The 20,381-nt window shown below is 34.7% G+C and overlaps 1 protein-coding gene across 1 annotated transcript; it reads left to right on the top strand.

The window, feature by feature from the left end:
- Window positions 1-1,288: 1,288 nt before the first annotated feature.
- LOC106130761 (E3 ubiquitin-protein ligase MARCHF5) lies at window positions 1,289-20,349 on the top strand. Its single transcript, XM_013329684.2, has 4 exons — window positions 1,289-1,694; window positions 5,958-6,203; window positions 15,126-15,316; window positions 17,309-20,349. Exons 1-4 carry the CDS (start codon window positions 1,512-1,514, stop codon window positions 17,679-17,681), a joined length of 993 nt encoding a protein of 330 aa, XP_013185138.1. The 5' UTR covers window positions 1,289-1,511; the 3' UTR covers window positions 17,682-20,349.
- The last annotated feature ends 32 nt before the right edge of the window (window positions 20,350-20,381 follow it).

Genomic DNA, 20,381 nt, shown 5'->3' with positions numbered 1-20,381 from the left:
AATCTCTTGATATTGACACGTTGACTTTGATTGATTCAAAGGCTCTCTTGCCTGGCCATCATCTTCTCTCAGCCGTCACAGTTAGATCTTGGCGAAATCACATTGATAGGTATGTCAAGGTATCTAAGAATAAGGAATTTTGAGTTTTACTCAATGTTAGGTATTTATATCCGCAAAAGGTACCTATGTATTTATTTTAGATATTTATGTTAATGATGGAAATGTTTTGTTATCTGAGGCTTAAAAACTTAAAAAAACAAACTTGTCAAGAAGAAAATACCATACTTTTGGTGTTGTAAAGTGTAAAATTTCATCGATTTGAATCGATTAGAATCTAGTATATTTTGCGGTGCGATTCCACTTGAATAGACGACACACACACACTTTAAAAAATAACTTAATTTGTTGGATTTTGCTAGTTTTTTTTCCATTTGAAGCATCATGCATTGTGTTCATACATAAAATTTCACCTCTTTCCCAGAGGGATTGACAGAGGCTACAACTTTCCACATGCCACAATAATTGCATACTTCTTTCGCTTCATCCACATTCATAATTCTGTTCATGCAAGCCCGCTCGCACACGCACTGTACTTTTCTCCAAAGCTGTAGCGGGAGCGATGATTCAGCTCGATCGTCACCGAAGGGACGATCTTCCGCCAGGCTCGATGCTATGCCTGGCGGACCGCAGCTCCGACAATGTTGAGTTGGAGTTTGTATTTATGCTCCAATCCGTAAAATCTTTGTTTATGCGATTTAGATTCTTCATTGATATTAGCTGAGCGCTGATTTCTTTGCGATGATTGACAGTTAGTGTGTGACATACCTAAGTGATGTCACCACAGTACCATTTTAACGGTGAAAGAATTTTCAAGAACGGTTGAGTGTTTCCGAAGATTGGCCCTAGTAGTTTCACTGCCTTCTGGTTTTAGGCACTCTAAAATAATGCCACTTCATACCTTTCATTGTAAAATTCAATCAAGAGAAAGGCTGTTAAACTTGAGTTTTTGGCTGATGGGCGGTCAATCTCATCTGAATAAGTCATCATGAACTATTTAGCTTAAATGGCCTTTCGGTTTATTTACTGTTCACTCTGTATAGCCAGTAAGGATTTAGGACGTGTTTGTAGGTATTTAAATGGTATCGATAATGTAGATATACAGATAGATTTGATATTTATTAATACGACTTTTACGATTGTTTTCTTAAAATTATCGATTGTCTATCTCATTGTACTCGATTTTTGACAATCGTATGTCAATGTCACACAAGTACATCTCATTGCATTACAATATTAATTTTCATTCAATCTAATCAATTTATTTCATTCATGTCGGACACGACTCTAAAACAGCTGAGTTGAAATTTAATTTTGAAACATAATTTGTGTAATTTTATTTGATAACAAAAACAAAGTATTGATATTATACATTATTTGCGTTTAGTATTTTGTGGTCGTGCCTATAACATAACAACGTCTGTGTTTTTATTATTGTGGATACGCAGTTTGTCATGTCAAGTGAAAAGTCTCCAGCACAAGAAACAAATATGGGAACGGGCACCTCGCAATCACAAGCTTTGCAAACTGCTGATGATGAGAATTTGAAGTCTTGCTGGGTATGCTTTGCTACAGAGGCCGACGATAAGCTGGCAGCGTGGGTGCAACCTTGCAAATGTATTGGAACCACAAAATGGGTAAGTTTTTGCCAATGCAACATTTAAGCAAGTTACTGTTATACTGCGGTGAAAGCGCGGCAGGCTGTAAATTGCATAACTTATCAATATAATTGCTTTATATTTTGCGCAAAATGCGTAAAATTTTCAGTATCTCTTGAAAAAGAACCTTTTTTACGTAAGCTGACGTATTGATAGGAAGGTGTTTTGGTATAATTAATTTTTTAATCATGATTCTAAAAAAACTACTTTCAAATATTTACTCCAATTGGAATCTAAATGTTAAGGTTGTGTTCAGCTTTAGGATGGAATTGAGATTTAAATAATGCTGGTAGCCTATCACCTTACTAATAAATCCCAAGTTTATTAGATTTCCATTTCCTGTTGCGTTTCATTCTCACAATAAAATTACACATGGTATCAATGTTTTAAATACTTTATCATGCAATCAAAAAATTTGGGTCTTACATGAAAAATTTATCAAGAAACTACATTTTTCATTATTACCTATGTAATTTTTACAGATTTTAATCCCTTTTTTGGAATAAGTAGATATTCCTTCTATTTGTTTTTCAACACTATTTTAGCCCTCAAAGATGCGTTGATACCACAGAGGCTGCAAAATGTTTGCCAATAATAGGGAGAAAGTTAATCTGAATACTGTAGATAACTCTTGAAATTTCCAGTAATAAAGTCAAAGGCATAATAATAATGTGTGTCTATATCTCTCTATCTACCTACTTGATAGATCTCAATTATAGAGACGGAAGATAAAACATAAGCCTTGTCAAGTTATTAAGTCAGGCTATTAATTGCAAGAGGTCCATTTAATAAAATGAAAAAATATTTATCCAAATTGATCTGAAAATTACACAATGCTGTTTGGTTTCTAGCACTTTAGAATAGAATCACTCCATATCTTTCCCATGGATGTTGTAAAAGGCGACTAAGAGATAGACTTATAAACCTGGGATTTGTTTGGATTTGAATCTCAATTCCATCATGAAGCCATGCAGCTGAATGTCGCCTTTCAGTCTTTTCGAGACTGTTGACTCTGTCTATAAGACATGACAACATATGTATGTTCTAAATATATTCAGCCATAGAATTTGAAGTTGGTATCTGTTTATTTTTTTAAGACCCTTTCATCAGATTTCTTTCAAAACTAACACATGTGCACTTGAGTTGAGAATCTTCTCCTTTGTAGTTGAGTTGAGGTCTGATGAAAGCTGAAGTTCAATGGAATTTGTATTTTTTAAATAAAGAGTGATTCATAAGGTATGTGCACAACTGTGAAAATTATCATCATTGCTTTTATTGAGATAATTTTCTATACATTCATAATGATAAAACACTAAGATAATGTGAAATTTCCAATTCTTTGTCAGTGTTTATTGTCCTGTAGGAGTTTATCTGACAGCAACAATACCTTTTGTGCTTAACAGATTTTTCTCAAATATAAAATCACAACACACAAAGCGAATTGCGTTTTTTTCACAGAATGTTATCATGTTTTGATAAGAAAATTTTTATTATGATTTTTTGTTTGCATATTTAATATCTTTTATTAATACTGCTTGAGATGGGATTATGAGCTAGATATTTTTCAGTAAAGGTAGTTGGAAAGTCTTCTCTTACTTTGTCTGTATTTTTTTATCAGTTGGCAAGTTTATTCCTAGGAAGATTAATGAATGGGTGAAGCAAAAGAAGTATGCAAGGATCATGGCAAGTGTAATGACGTTGTTGCTGCCTACCCCTTCGGAAAAGAGGGGTGTTGTTTATTATGTTCTAGATTTCGCCCGTGGCTCCACCCACGTGAAAAGTATCCTAGCTATGTCCTTTTGCGTATTTCACACTCCTTATTCTTCCTGGCGTTAATCCCGGTAACATTTTCACCTGTATGTTTTTGGTTATATGGTTTAGCTGTGAAGAGTTAACAAATAAACATACGACGGATTTAAGGATAAAATGCCACTAGCATGACGTTTTATGAATGAGAACTCGCCTTAGCCTGTTCGTATAAGTAAACGATGTCTCACGTCTGCGAATAGCAAACATGAATTTCTATTGTCACAAGGTAAGTACCTAAATGTCAATACATTGACCGCGGTCATTGTACTGTGACAGTTTCGACGCCGGAGAAGCGTTGATTGTAGGTTTTCATGGGATGTTAGGATTGAAGCGTTTTGCAATATTTCCGGCCTTTGGCTGAGCCAAATTTGTTCATCACTCGCAAAATAAAAAAAATCTCTGTTATCGTGCCCCACTTAGAAAATGGGGCTTGTTGTTCATACTTTCCCTCGCCGTATGAGCATCAGTTAGTACTCAAACTAATTTAGGTACCTACATAACTCTGTTTGTAGGTACCTAGCCTCTTCGGAGAGGTTGCTATGTCGTCCATGGCCTTTGATAACACTACCTATAATACATGAAAACATACAGTATATTATACATTTAGACGGTGTCAACAGACTTGATAAGTCTGAAAGGCCACGCTCAGATGTATGGCTTTAAGATGGAATTGTGATTAAAACATTGACAGATTCCTACCTTATCGCCTAAAAGAAGAAACTTAAGAAAATTAGATTACACTACGTCTAGTACAATTCTTTGACTAGAGTACGCCCTCAGCTTCGCCCGCGTAAATCGAGAATCCCGGCAGTTTACCTTCCCGCGAGAATTCCAGGAAATCCTCTCTTAGTACACCTCTAGACTAGATATGAAGACTCTCATATCTTCAGACCAAGCGTTCTGGGGCTGTGTTTTGATACATCGGTCAATCAATAATAAATAATCTTCCTATATATATATATATATACTACACATAAACTATAACTCTATATATGCAGTTAAATACATGTTGTTCGATTAAATTGTACTTTTTTCCATGGAAAATATCATGGTCGTTTATTTCGAAATGCTATGGCTAGCCGGCTTTTTTGGTTAAACTTCCTCGGAGCAGGAATGGTGATGAATTACTTTTGTTATTCTGTTCAATTACCGACGTGGCACTAATTTATGAAAATTTTATACAAAGACAATGCAGCGAGAAACGCTATTGAAGGTCTTTTTATCATGCATTGGTAATATACAGTGGGGCATAGATTGTATTTTTTTTACCGACATGCCGTTTTCTTTTAAAGTGCCGTGTGGTTCCCGGCGCTTTAAAATAAGACCACTCCATATCTTTCCCATGGATGTTGTAAAAGGCGATTAAGGGAAAGGCTAATAAACTTGTAATTCTCCTTGTAGGCGATGGGCTAGCAACCTGTCACTATTTGAATCTAAATTACATCATATAGCCTTACAGCTGAGTGTGGTTTTTTAGGTTTTTCGAAACTGTGGGATATAGACGTGACTATATGTATATGTTTATATGTATACCGTTTTCATGACACGCCTATTATTGCCTATAATAGGCGTGTCATGAAAACGGACGCTATGGCTTTATTCGGGTATAATATAAAGATAAAGGACGTCCAATAAATAAATAAAATATATAATTGATAGTAAATACTAATAGTAGGAATAAGTATAGGATATATAAAAAAAGACAATGCCATAAAGTTGACGCAGCTATAAAATTTGCATGCAAAATTATACATAAATATTAATTATTCTACATTACACAAGGTAAGAAAATAATTATTAATAAAACAATGTAAGGTAGGCACAATGTAATGACTACGGTACTTAATTAAATTATAATTGATTAGTTACTACTGGATACTGTACGTGTTAGCAACTTCGTATACTCTATTTGCTTCTTTATATGATAAACGATCAATCATTATCTTAATAGCAACGTTATCGTCGACAATGCAGCACTTGATAATATTATAATTCAGTTAATTACCTTCAATTATAACTCTATCTATTTTTACACAAATGCTTAGTTCGTGTTTTGTTTTATTTTAAAAAAAGCCACCAAAGCCTTTATAACAATTTCATATTACCATCGCTTATACATAAAGTCACGTCCATATCCTTTGCGGGGTAGACAGAGGCAACAGTCTCGAAAAGACTGAAAGGCCTCGTTTAGATGTATGGCTTCATGATGGAATTGAGATTCAAATAGTGACAGGTTGCTAGCCCTCCTACGAGAGTACCTTAGTCGTCTTTTATGACTTCCATGGGAAAGATATGAAGTGGTTCTACTCTAAAGTATACCATCTTTTATTGAGGCTGGAATTATACATCCATTACAAATAGTTAGATTGCATATAAAAATATAGGCACAATATTCTGCACTATCTGTTTCATTGATCAAATCGCTTGTTCCAGGTACATCAGAGCTGCCTCCAGCGGTGGGTGGATGAAAAGCAAAGAGGCAACATTGCCAGAAAGGTCCTGTGTCCACAGTGCAAAGCAGAATATATAGTGGTGTTCCCGTCTATGGGCGCATTCGTTGCATTACTAGACGCCGTCGAAGAAATCACCCACAAAATCTGCCCATTCATCGCCGGTGGAGTGTTACTGGGATCTATATACTGGATTGCTATAACGTACGGAGCTGTTACTGTGATGCAGGTAGGCATTTACATACTAGCATTGATGTTTGTGCTGATCACGGGTGGCTCCGTATACCTACTGTATGCAGTAGAGTTTGAGAGTCTTAATGAGCTTGTGCTTGGAGCTGGCAGTTTTGTGATGGCTGTGGCTGAGTATTTGACAGCGATTGCCATTGGTGCATTGGCTTTATTTCAGGTTGGTTGTGTTGAAGTCTTTGCATGTTTTAAACTGAAAATGATACGTGCGCGTGAAAGATACCGCTTCGTATTAAATACAACTGCATTATTATACGAATAAAAAAAAAATGTTCTGAAAAAGAGTACTTGTGATGGAAAAGGTCAAAAGGTAAATGAAACTTGTTGGTTGCAGATAATGGCTAATTTATGTATTCCTAAAAAAATAGAATTTCTTTAACACGTTAAAAATCTTATTTTGGTAAATACATAACTAAGTTATCAAGTGTTGCGCTGTTTACAAAACATCCACGTTGATAAAGCGTGAAAAATCGCTTGAAATCAATCCATTACGATGATTTGTCGGCGTCAAATGTATTGTTTCAATTTTGGTTCGTTAATACGTAGGTAACTATGATAATTGGCAATTTACGTATGGTGTCTTCGTCTTAATAACGTTTAAGTAAGTAAGTATCGAAACTGTGGTAAATATTGATTTATATTTCATGAGTTGGAGACTTTTCAAGGTGATAAAGGACATGGAGTTATTGTTGCCAGTATATGTACCTATATCTGAATTAATTTATCATATTGTTGTGTTGATTGCTTTCGTCATCTTTGATAAGACTATACTTGTGCCGAAATATTCATGCTTCTCTTTGTTTAATAAATCTATAAAATAAAAATCAATTGTACTGGATTTCTCTTTATTTTAAGTTTTATTCTTATATTCCTTGATGTAGATAAATATATAAATAATAATCAAAGAAAGAGCTATGGAATTATTAAAAATAAAGTCTTTAATAGGTCCTAGCTCATCTTGCCTTCAAATGCAAGAAATTCTCCTCCAATTATTTTGGAAGTTAAAAGTAGCAATAATACAAAGAATCTATATAAAATTGCTGTTATATTTCACGTTTTCAACTGCAATCTAGACGTACCTGCATAAACATATTCGCTATTTATGTTTAACCAAGATGAACTGTAGATAAACTATTAATTATAGTAGTAATATGAATAATAATGAGATATTTTATCAGTATCTGTCCAATACGAAACATGAGTCATAGTGTTGCATAATTTTGTTGTTGTCAATCAATATATAATTTTTTACGGAATTTCACCTACAGACGATTGACCGACAGAAGAATGTTTATGAAAACTGTGAGGCACTCTCTCCCTCTCTCTTTAATCTTTGCGGTTTCTCGTTGTATTCACTTCTTCCGACTGTTCTCTCAATTCTTTCGACTAATTCTTCCGACTGTTTATACGCTACTTCGCCGGCGAGAATTTTTGTTTATTGCTTCCACGGGAACGGTAGTTTCTACCGGGTTGAAAAGTACTTACCAATCATGTGTGTGCGAAATTTAGTATTAAGGGATTAGTCAAAATATAAAGCGTTGAAATAAAAGTTTTTGGTGTGCGTTTGGGAAATGTAGGCGATGGTTGGACCGATATGTCCCATCTTTTCATTTTTATTTTTATTTACCCATATCTTTAGGTTTTTCATTCAAGGCTAGCACCATCTAGGTAGTGGCGAGGTACCTCCTTCTAAAACCTAATGCGGAAGGCCTCTTTGGTTAGCGTCTGACTGGCCACATGAGCGATAGTGTGTTGTTTTTTCTTTTTAAAAACATTGTGTCAAAATCTCTAATGTCGGAATCTTCCGAATTTTTCTCTTCTCCGTTCTTTTAATTGATCTTCGACTGGAACTGTTAATTTATGAGTTTTATTAAGTCGTTAGTCATTATACTACTTCGATTTGTGAAGTGAACATAGACATTTGGTGTAATCAGTATTATTCAAGGACTTTACAAATAGCCGGTCGGCAGAACTTAGAAGCCTCCCAGAGCCCTGGTCAGTCTCACTGCGAGGATTTCTTCTGCACGGTGGATGTTGGTGAGTACCTTTTAAACTGCCTAGTTATACGGTCGTCTAGCCTTGAATAATATCATATTTTTCCATTTCCTTTTTATCATACTTTTCTTTTCGGTTAAGCTCCCCGCAGGATAGGCCCTATTTACACGGGCTATCCAGGCGACATACTAATTTTTAATGTTTTCTTTTCCATTTAAGTTTTTATTTATATCCCAATTTATTTTTAAAAGGAAAAATTTTATTTTGCACTGATTTAAAGATCTCTTTCTCTACTTGAAAGCTGAATTCTTTCAGGGAGGAAAGGGATTTCATCCCTGAACATTTCATCTGTCGCCATATTATAAAATTTGTCATATTTGCATAATTTTTAGCATTTCCCCTTAACGTTATTTTCGGTTTTCTGATATTATTTCATACCGAAATAATCAATAATAATTATTAATTGGTTTTGTGAAATACCACAAGACTTCATTTATTTCATTTCTATCTCCATAATGGCTTTATCCGATGTAATGGAGAATAATCCCGAAATTTCCCTTTTGAATTCTAAAAAACAAATGCTTTTTTCCCGTATTAGTGATATATTTGAACTTTCAAAGAAGGTTACTAGTTATACATTAAAATCCTGTGAAAGTTTCATGGCCACGTCAGAGACAATTGACGATTTGCGTGGTAATTTTGAAAAAATAATTGATAAAATTAATTTGCTAATGCTGGAAGATAACCCTAAATTTGTTCCTAATTATCAAGAGTTGGCCGTCTTTGACGATCTGTACTGTCGTATCAAACGTGTTCGTAATAACGTGAATGACGAGGTCAAGGTCAAGGAGCCCACGGTATCAAAATGTAATCAAAAAACTCATATTAAACTTCCTGCCGTTGAGATCCCTAGTTTCGATGGACGTACTGAGAACTGGCCTATTTTTTATGAGTCATTCAAATCTAACATACATAATAATACTCAATTGTCAGATTCTCAGCGGGTGCAATATTTAATAGGTAAATTAACGCACAACGCCCTCAAGATCACGGCCGGAATTGTACCTACTGGCGAAACCTATAGAATAATATGGGATAGCTTAGTTAAACGATACCAAGACAAACGCACGCTAGGTGCACATTATTTGTCTAATATTTTTGATTTGAAAAATACTTCTTATACTGCACAGAGCTTAGAGATATTCATTGAGAAATACTCTGCTTCTATATTAGCATTAAAACAGTTAGGGATTTCGGAATTGTCTGATTTTATTTTCCTCAATTGTGCATTACGTAATTTAGACACTCAATCTGTACAAGCTTTCGAGTTATCGGTACGTGAGAAAGAAATACCTTCCTCTGATGATTTAGTTACATTTATTCGTGATCAAGTTAAAATATTACAACGTTCAAATAATTTAAGCTCTAAAAATTCGAACGTCAATAAACCTCTTTCTCAGTCTTCTAATAACTCGCGTAAGAAGAATACGTACACGTTGTTGTCTCATTGTGACAACACTGTTGATTCCGTGTCACTTGAGAAATGCCCTTGTTGTCATGGCAATAAGCATGCGTTGTATCACTGTTCATCTTTCCGCAATTTAGATTCACCTAAAAGTAGATATGATTTTATTAAATCTAAGAACGGTTGTGTTAACTGTTGTGGATTAAACCACACTGTTTCCAATTGTAATTCGTCAGCTGTTTGCAGATTATGTAACAAGCGACACCATACTTTGTTGCATTTCGATAGAGTACATAATTCTGAGCAAAATGCTATTAAAAGCAAAACTCATTTCCAAACTTCGCAAGTCGGTAAAACTGATTCTTCATCTCGAGTCGAGTGCGCGTGCACTAGTCAGCGGCCCGCTTGTCAGGTCGTAGAGAATGTTTCGAACCTGAGTATGAACTCCGCCAGTGGCGCGCAGAACCCGCCGTATCAACCCGCCCCTGTGACGTCATCTTTGTTTACCGATGCCGCTTCGATGTCTTTTAATGCTAAAGTGCATTCGAGCGCTATTTTGCTAGCTACGGCACAGGTCTACGCCAAGGGTAGGGATGCGAGTAAGATGTTGATTCATTGCTTGATTGATAATGCTTCAATGAATAACCTTATAACAACCGACACTTGCAAATTATTGAACTTACCAATAATTCCATTAAGTAATTCTTTTGTTAAGGGAATTGGTATGTCAACGCGTCCTATTCATGGGCATGTTGTTTTAAATATTGAGTCTCGTGTAGACAGCAAACAGTCATACCAAATTAGTGCATTAGTGGTTGATTGTCTAACGGATGAATTGCCATCCTGTTTTATTGATAAATCTGATTTTACTCATTTAGAAAATATTTGTTTGGCTGACCTTACCTGGAACATTCCCGGGGATATACACTTAATCCTTGGCGCTCAGCTATTCCCCTATATTTACCTAGGTGACAGAGTTGAATCAGGCACTAGCGCGCCACCCGCTGTATTGACTACCTTTGGTTATGTTTTAATGGGTGATGTACCCAAAACATCCTCTGTTACTTCGTTCACTGGGTTCGCTCTTAACGATGTCCTTCAGAATTTCTGGGAGTTAGAGGAGATACCGCTGATGAAATATCTAAGTCCGGAAGAAACAGAATGTGAAAATTTGTTCACATCTTCGGTGTCACGTGACGAGTGTGGCCGCTATTCCATTCCTCTGCCGTTCTGTCGCACGCCTTCAGAATTAGGTAATTCAAGGGCTATTGCTCTTCGTCGATTTATGGCTTTAGAGCGAAAATTTAAACATACTTCCGGGTTAAGGGAGAATTACACATCTGTAATTCAAGATTACATCGATAATGACTATTTATCTGAAGTTCCCCAATCTTCTTTAAATGTTGAGGGCTATTACATTCCTCACCACGCGGTTATTCGTGCAGACAAGCCTATGCCTCGTATCGTTTTAGATCCAACCGTTAAAACGCATACTGGTCTTTCTCTGAATGATATCTTTTACGTTGGCCCTAATTTGCAGGCGGACTTATTTTTACTACTTATTGATTTTCGATTGTTTCCAATAGCTATGACGGCTGATGTGAAACAAATGTATTTACAAATTATAAATCCCGAAAATGATCGGAAATATTGGCGTATTTTGTTTCGATTCAATGAGTCGTTCCCACCTACTTATACTTTTCAATTCAGTCCTTTACCTTTTGGACTGAAGTCAAGCCTTTATCTCACTATGAGAACTGTTAAGCAGTTAGCTGAGGGTACGTCTCATGAGTTTCCTGAAGCAGTCGCTGCTTCTAAGAGTAGGCTTCATATAGACGATTTAGTTTATTCAGTGCCTAATGATAAAATTGTAGTTTCTTTGTCCAAACAATTGGTTTCCCTATTTAAGGCAGGATCTTTCGACCTTGTCAAGTCGACTAGCAACTCTTCTGAGCTGTTGTCCCACTTACCCGAGTTTCACCGAAGTACGGTGAATATTTCTAATGGGGGGAATTTTTCCAAGGTGTTAGGTCTCGCGTGGGAGCCTGGTGATGACAAGTTGTTTGTTACTGTTTGCGATGTACATGATAAATGTACTAAGAGGAATATCCTCTCTATTGTAGCTCGCTCATTCGATGTTCAAGGTGTAAATGCCCCAGTCATACTATATGCTGAATTATTGCTTTCCAATAGCTTGTGGTGGAATTACCTTCCTTGGTTTATCAACCCACCAAATATGGATTATTTACCTGAACTCAAAGTCAATGTTTTAACTTATCAAAATGAATCGCTCGTATTATATGAGTTCTCTAAACGTTTTTCTTCCTGGGAGAAACTTTTGCGTACTACGATTTATGTATTGCGTTTCAAAAAGAAGGTGTCAGTTATTAATATTAAGGCACATTTAATATGTGAAATACTTTTACTACGTGTCGTTCACAGTGTACATTTCCATAAGCATATAAAGTTAATCAAAGCTGATAAACTTCTTTGTTTCGGTTTAATTATTTACATTCTGAAACTAAAGTTCGGGATATTAGATGCTAGAACTGTCGTAAGATTTAAACTTAAAAAAAGTAATACTTATTTCGGGTCTCATCTCATTCACTTCGCTTCATTTACTTGGCCTATAGGTTTAATTATAAAATTATATCCAGGCAATGATGAAACTATCAGAGTTGCCTTAGTTAAAAACAAAATACGGTGTTATAAAAGACCGGTTGTTAAATTTTATCATTTATAAACTCAATAAATAACTTTAATTCATTTGCCTAAAAATATAATTTTTAAATTACGTTAATTGTTGAATTGTCTCTTAATTCAGCCGTGTTCTCTCTCATCATATATTGTAATAATTAATATACTTCAACTTTCTTTTCTTTGAAAGTTCTTTGAACTTCCAAGCCGGGGAGAATGGTTGGACCGATATGTCCCATCTTTTCATTTTTATTTTTATTTACCCATATCTTTAGGTTTTTCATTCAAGGCTAGCACCATCTAGGTAGTGGCGAGGTACCTCCTTCTAAAACCTAATGCGGAAGGCCTCTTTGGTTAGCGTCTGACTGGCCACATGAGCGATAGTGTGTTGTTTTTCTTTTTAAAAACATTGTGTCAAAATCTCTAATGTCGGAATCTTCCGAATTTTTATCTTCTCCGTTCTTTTAATTGATCTTCGACTGGAACTGTTAATTTATGAGTTTTATTAAGTCGTTAGTCATTATACTACTTCGATTTGTGAAGTGAACATAGACATTTGGTGTAATCAGTATTATTCAAGGACTTTACAAATAGCCGGTCGGCAGAACTTAGAAGCCTCCCAGAGCCCTGGTCAGTCTCACTGCGAGGATTTCTTCTGCACGGTGGATGTTGGTGAGTACCTTTTAAACTGCCTAGTTATACGGTCGTCTAGCCTTGAATAATATCATATTTTTCCATTTCCTTTTTCTCATACTTTTCTTTTCGGTTAAGCTCCCCGCAGGATAGGCCCTATTTACACGGGCTATCCAGGCGACATACTAATTTTTAATGTTTTCTTTTCCATTTAAGTTTTTATTTATATCCCAATTTATTTTTAAAAGGAAAAATTTTATTTTGCACTGATTTAAAGATCTCTTTCTCTACTTGAAAGCTGAATTCTAAGTAACAGATGACATTGTAGACTTCGTCACTACTTTTAACATGACAGCTAGTCTACAGCAGGTACTCACACATGCTTTTATCTCGTCACGAATTTTCGGCACAAAGAGCATTTACGGTAAAATATAAATAGGGTTAATCATAACGGTTTTAGCCTGACGTAGGATCATCGCTTGTATAGATAACGGATTCGTATTAGGTGAATAAAGGATTTCATTGTACTTAGCAAGTGCTCGCAAAAATTTACGTGCGTAACAAAATCGGTTGTTTGACGTCATAATTAGCAGATAACAGATGGATAGCACGTTATTCCATGCATACAAAATCTAAATTTCGAACCGGACTTCTCAGTGGCCTGATTCCGGGAAATCCAAATACTATGATATTAGAAATAGATATGGTTTAAATGAGCTAGATCCTTCTATTGCGGGGAATTCCGGAATTAATACTCGTAATCAAAGAGTAGAATCAGTCACATTCTAGGATCGTCAGTGTTTGTTGACTTGATCCATGATTCAGTTCCTTATTCTTCAAAATGTATTCCTATTCATATTAATTTTTGTTTGAAAGATTTTTTTCTTCATTCTTATAGAAATATAAAAAGGGTAAGCTGACTTATAAAGTTACAGCCGAAACATGGGTTTCGCTGAAACATAGATAGAAGTGCCGTGTGGTTCCTGGCACCAATAAAAAAAAAGTATAGGACCACTCCATCTCGTTCCCATGAATGGATGTCGTAAAAGGCGAATATATAGAAAACAATGTTTAAAAACCCAGTCTGAATGCCAATAAACATGTTTTGGGGCAAGTATCGCGCAGATTCTAGTTATGTTAATTTAATATGAGTCATTTTGTTTTAGTTGTTAAACTATTTGATTTTGTAGTTCGTTTTCGACTGGTTTCATAATTTTGTACTTGAATTTGTTGTTTCACACATGTCGTGTTATATTCTACGCTATTATAATTGTGTTAATTATATATGTGATTGTTAAATTTTAATAATGAAGTTTTGTGGATTTTTCTAGAGTTTTCGAACTAGGAACTAGGCTTTCTAAGAAATGAAATTTAAAAAAATCAAGGTCATTTAGGTATCGTTTCTGAATTTTGTATGACTTAGTGTGACTCCCAGTAGTTTTTAGTATGTGATATAGTGTCTTCAAATAAAACTATATCCATTGCACATGTTAAGTTGTATAATTCAACCGGTGAGGTATTATTTGGCTTACATAATAGGACGATAGATTTGGCGTTACTACTTTCTCTCACAACTCAATTGGATGTAATTTTGTCATTATGCATTTGTTTTCCGCTTTCCAGCTCATTCAATTGTAACGTTTTTATTGTGTTGTAAAAAATTACATTTTGTGGTTTACCGAGTTAAAAAAAGACAACTAATGTATCGAAACGTCTTTAAGAGAGTTTGGTGTCAGGACGAAAATATCAGTCAATTCATTCACATTTCGCAACGCTACGTACTGCAATGGGTCACAAAGAAAAGTGTACAAGCCATTGCAACTTTCATGATTGTCCATCTAGACTAGAACTGTATGAACTGCAGCCATGCACTAGCGAAAAAAACGTGGTGTGCCAGTTGCCAGAGAGAGGTTTATAAATTTGAGATTCTACTATTAGACGCAATACAGGATTAGCAACCTCTCAATACCTCTGTGGCCGTATTGACTTGCGACGAGGGATAAATACATGCAGCCTTTTTCAGTATTTAAAAAAATTATGTCTTTTTTAATATATTTCTCATCTGATCAATGACGACAGAAAGATGACTTATGAACCCCTAACCTGTAATTCCAGGTGGTGGGTCACCGCGAGGGCCTGGAGATGATGGAGTCAGCCGACCCCCTGGTGCTGCTGGTCCTCCTCCCCACCATACCTGTGACCCTCATCAGCGCCAAGATGTACAACTGGGAGGACTCCGTTCTTCTGTTCTTGAGGAAGTACTGTGCTAAGATACCAGCGTTGGCGTATATACTACCTTTTGGCGGGTGAGTACTATAAGTATTTGTACTTTAAAATTATTTTGTCTGTCTGTTTTGTCTTCGTGATTGCAATAAGGGCTGTTGAGGAATGTTGAATGTATAATTAATGCATATGGATGTTAAGTTTTGTATATAAGTAGGTACAATATGTAGACTAGGGTCGGGAAATTCCGGGGAAAGGTTAGGTCAATAATGAATGAACGTCCCCTAAACCTTGAATTTGCAAAAACAAAATGTATGTCGGGATCATGGGAAGTGGAAAGATGTTTTTCAGTTGTCTGGGAAAAATGTTTATTGTTTTACTTACAAATATACAATAACTCTTTATTGCACCATAATAAATTACAGCATATTCACATGTATTAAAAAATATTGCAGCAAAAGGTGACTTTATCACTAAAAGATCGTAAACGATCTTTATTACTTATTTAGAATGTGCCCCATACAAATATCGCTTCATTTTCATACACTGAAAATAATGAAGGTGTGTAGTGGATCTGTATAGGTACTCTATTAATGTACGTTATGGTTTGATTCCTGTTAGATTTATCTGGTTTTGAATAGTTCTTCGAAACTGTTAGATTTATAAATTTCGTACCCAAGTCTAGCGTGATTGTTTAAAAAAAAACAGCTGCTTGTTTACGCATGACCGGCCCACTGCAATTGTGTTGAAAAATAGGAAGTACTTATGTACTTACATGTGCTACATGCCTCAATATAAGTTTCCTATTTTTTACCGCCTACTAAATGAAAGAGTTATTATTGTAACTAACTTCTTGGTATCTGTGGTCTATTCATAAACATAAAATGGGATATTCATGTACATACATACATACATATGATCACGTCTATATCCCTTGCGGGGTAGACAGAGCCAACAGTCTTGTAAAGATTGAAAGGCCACGTTCAGCGATTTGGCTTTAAGATAGAATTGAGATTCAAATAGTGACAGGTTGCTAGCCCATCGCCTAAAACAAGAATCCCAAGTTTATAAGCCTACCCTTAGTCGCCTTTTACGTCATCCATGGGAAATAGATAGAGTGGTCCTATTATTTTTTCTGGTGCCGGGAACCACACGGCAAAGAAGGCTATGTGAAGAAATTGCATGTAAAGAGTTTGAACGTAGCGAACGAAGTGTGCAGCTGTAAAAATGCCGCCTACTTACCGCTTCGGGAAAGAGCCGTGATGTTAATTGTTTGTATTATTTGAGTTAATGTCTTGTCTATTTCTTTTATAGCCAAGAAATGTTATTCTGGTTTAACATTTGCAAACGATTTGCTATTGGATAATGACAATATAAAATATTCTCCCAGTTGCTTGCTCGGTGGATAAACGGTTGCATGTTTTGTCAATATTATCAGCTGATAGGATTTTCGTATGCGGACTTTGTTTGCTACGTAGTATTGGGGTTAACTTATTAACTGACCATGTTAAAGCTATCGTATTTATTTTTGTTCGTGATGAAATTAATCGGCCAAGGAAGATTATTATCGTTATGTATATGTTTATCATGTTTTTACTAATTGCAAAATATAAATTAAGTTCTAGACTTGTGTTACGAGATACATACTAATTCAACGACTATATTTTTGTTTTGTATCTTCTACTTACCTACTTGGGGATGAAAATACATTTTATCTGTTTGTTTGTTACGCGATAACATTCGAACTGCTGGTTTGATATTGAAAAAATTTAAAAAGAATGTAGGATCTGTCAATAGAATTTTCTAGTTCGTGGGACTATGGCTGCGCTACAGATGCCTTCTAAATAAAGACCTTTTGATGATAGTTTTATTTCTAACCAATTTTAAGCCTTAATAAATAGTGTGAATTAAAATTTGATATATGAATTTTAGCAGTGTAAAAAATCGCCGCTATATCTTTAAAGCATAAAAAACTCCCAAGCCAGGGACCCACTGTTAAAATTGAATCTTCCTGTCGCATAAACTAAGTTTTAGCTCATATTACAATGAAAATTAAAAAGGAAGCAATGTTTCAGAGTGGAAGGCGACCGTGGCGCCATCGTGACAGGCCAGAACAACAACCAGAACCAGAACGGCAACTCGCACCTGTCACCAACACGAATATTCTGCTCAGCGCTGCTGCTCCCCACTATATCCACAATAATTGGCAAAATCTTCTTCAGGTCCATACAAAACAACTTACACAGGACCATCCTGGGTGGCCTAACGTATATAACCATAAAAGGCGCCCTCAAAATATACCATAAACAAATGCTATACATCCGACATTCCAGTAGGAAGATTCTAGACTATACAGAGTCTAACCTAAAATTGTATAGAACGGTTACTTCGATGAATACTTCGGACGCTATGTCTAGTACTAGGGACGACACTGAGCAGACAGTGTAAGCTATAGTTATTTATGTAAATAAAGGAATGAGTAACACTGAGGGAGGATTTACGCTCAGACACAGACGATATGACAATGTGATTGTAAAAAACATTGACTTCTATTTAATAGACTCAATCCCGTTGAAGTATCCGAAACAAACAAATCGGTCCCGCGGTTCGAAAATGGATCTTTTTGTTCTTTTAAGCACACAATGCTTAAATATAAAGCTGCTGAGCTAAAATTCATAATGAGCAAAAGTTTTATATTTGAGGATTTTGTGTTTTATTGCAATACATTAAGATCAATTTTTTAATTGTATGTTACTTTAAAATGACGTATAAAAGTGAGTGTATTTTTGCCTTCATCTGTGTATCTATAGTTGAACGAAGGTAACAAAAAATATTTGCTGAGCGTTGAAAACGCCAGAAAAATTTTGAATAAGATATGGAATATAATTCACCTTCCTATAGGTAGCTATTTGTCTACTTAGCAGTAAAAGAGATCCATTGAGAGGCTTCCATTAGCATTTTTTAATGTTCCGTACCTAAAAGGACAAAATGAGTTATTATTAAACCCCCGCTGTCTGTCTGTCCGTCACCAGGTGTATCTCATGACCGATAGAAAACTCCTTTTTTTATAAATTACTTATGTATTTCTTTTGCCGCTATAAAAACAAATACATACTAAATACGTTAAGGGGTTTCCAATACAACAAACGTGTTTTTTTTTCGTATTTTTTGCTCAATATTAAGAATGGTTACAGGTAGACGCGTGTTATTTAACTAAAGAAATTGCATGGCATTTCTTCATATTTTTAAGCAATTTTTGGTCGATCAGCATCCTTCGTGCGCGACTCATGACTCACACTTGGCCGTTTTTCAAAAAGGCGCGAGAGCATACTTTATTGTAGTTACATGTTATGTCTATTCCATAGCAATTTTAATACGATACGATATTAATGTTTATATATATAATTATATTATATTAAAATTATATTTAATTGACTGATCATAAATCTTATTATATAGTAATGTGCAATCTTAGTAGGAATAATTGACAAAACAAAAACCAAAGTAATTTGTTTTAAAATACTGTCTCAGCGTAAATTAGCCTTCTGGTAATATAATGTATCAAAGCTCTGAAAGAGGCCGATATAAAAAATTATTGTCATCATAAAATTTTTAGCTTGGCGAAAATTGCTGTGATGTAGATTTATGATAGAAGTCGCCTTGATTCGCGTTTTTCAAAATAAATAGCGTTTTGAGAATTACAACATGTACATATTTTGTATATAAAATGTAGGGTAGGTTACCTTCTTTCATTCAATGTAAATTCACCTAATTTTTATGGCTTTTATTTTTACTTTCATTTGCTCATAAGATCATGACAACGATTAGTTTGTTAGCTTTTTTTATGTATAATATCCATTTAGTTGTTACATAAATCAATTTATTATTATCACATTTCGTTTAAAGAGTGCCTAAACTAGTGGCAATACAAAAAATGTTTTATAATATATTAAATATCTTAATAGTTAGTAGATACCTATTTCCTACCTATTGATATTATAAATAATGAAGTTTAACGAGATAATGCAATTATATCGGTCGTGTTTTTTATTAATAAAGCACATTAAATTCATTTGTTATTCTTGAGAATTAACATATCTTTATGAAAGAAGATTCATTTGTGGACGTTTATGAATGCCCTCCAAATTATGCGGCCTGCTCTTAAATATAACATAATATAATAGACTGGAGACTCCTGCTCTGTTTCGTTTTTGGTGCAAAGAACGGCCATAGCTATCCAGCGTGGTAATGCAGCAAGTGTTCTGGGCACCTTTGTACTGAAAACTAAAGGGTGGGTTGTAATGTACCTTTATATTTTTGACGCCGTTGTAATTTGACCTTTTGAATAATATTAATAAATATAATTATAATTAATAAATAAATATAATGCATTGAATAAACAAAGCTATGTCTACTTACATTATATAATATATTCTAAATTTTTATGTGTATACATTGTCAACTTACATATTGTAAATATGTATCGGATGATTGGCCTTCTATTACCAAATAAACTAGGTACGTTATAAATTTTGTTTAGCGTGCTCAAAATGTTGACATTCTATGTTACTGCTATTATATCACTATTTTGTATCATTTTATATTATATTATTACTTTTTGCACTTAGTTACCTGTCCGCAAACTTTCAAAGCTCTCCTAACTTTAAAGACACTGTCATGAATTTACAAACTCTTTCATTTCTCTACTCTGTTCTTTTCTCATCACATTAATTTAATATACTATCAATAAGTTTTTCCAATTTATATATATTATTTAATTTATATATATATATATTATTTAAATATTCACAAGTACTCTTACGTATATTTGTTTGTTGGCATAATTAATCAAGGCGGTTACAGAATATAGAAATGAGTACTTCCTACAAAAAGAAACGTGTATTTTTGTTTTCGGTTAAAATTAATAAATGTTATTAAAAATGCAATACAAGTACTTAGGCTATTTTTTTGTTGTGAAAAATGTTTAATACATTGGCGTGTTTTATGATTTGATCATTCTTGTGGAATGTTATTGGTGCTTATTACCAAGTTTGATACTGAGTTTGTTCATTTTGTACATAATTTGAAATTATTTTAATAAACGTTTTTAAAATTACTTACCGACTTCAATTTTCTTACCTCATAATT

Source organism: Amyelois transitella, chromosome 23, assembly GCF_032362555.1.
Source record: "Amyelois transitella isolate CPQ chromosome 23, ilAmyTran1.1, whole genome shotgun sequence".
Lineage (NCBI taxonomy): Eukaryota > Metazoa > Arthropoda > Insecta > Lepidoptera > Pyralidae > Amyelois > Amyelois transitella.
The sequence above is the reverse complement of the archived record's forward strand: the minus strand, read 5'-3'. Positions and strand labels throughout refer to the sequence as shown.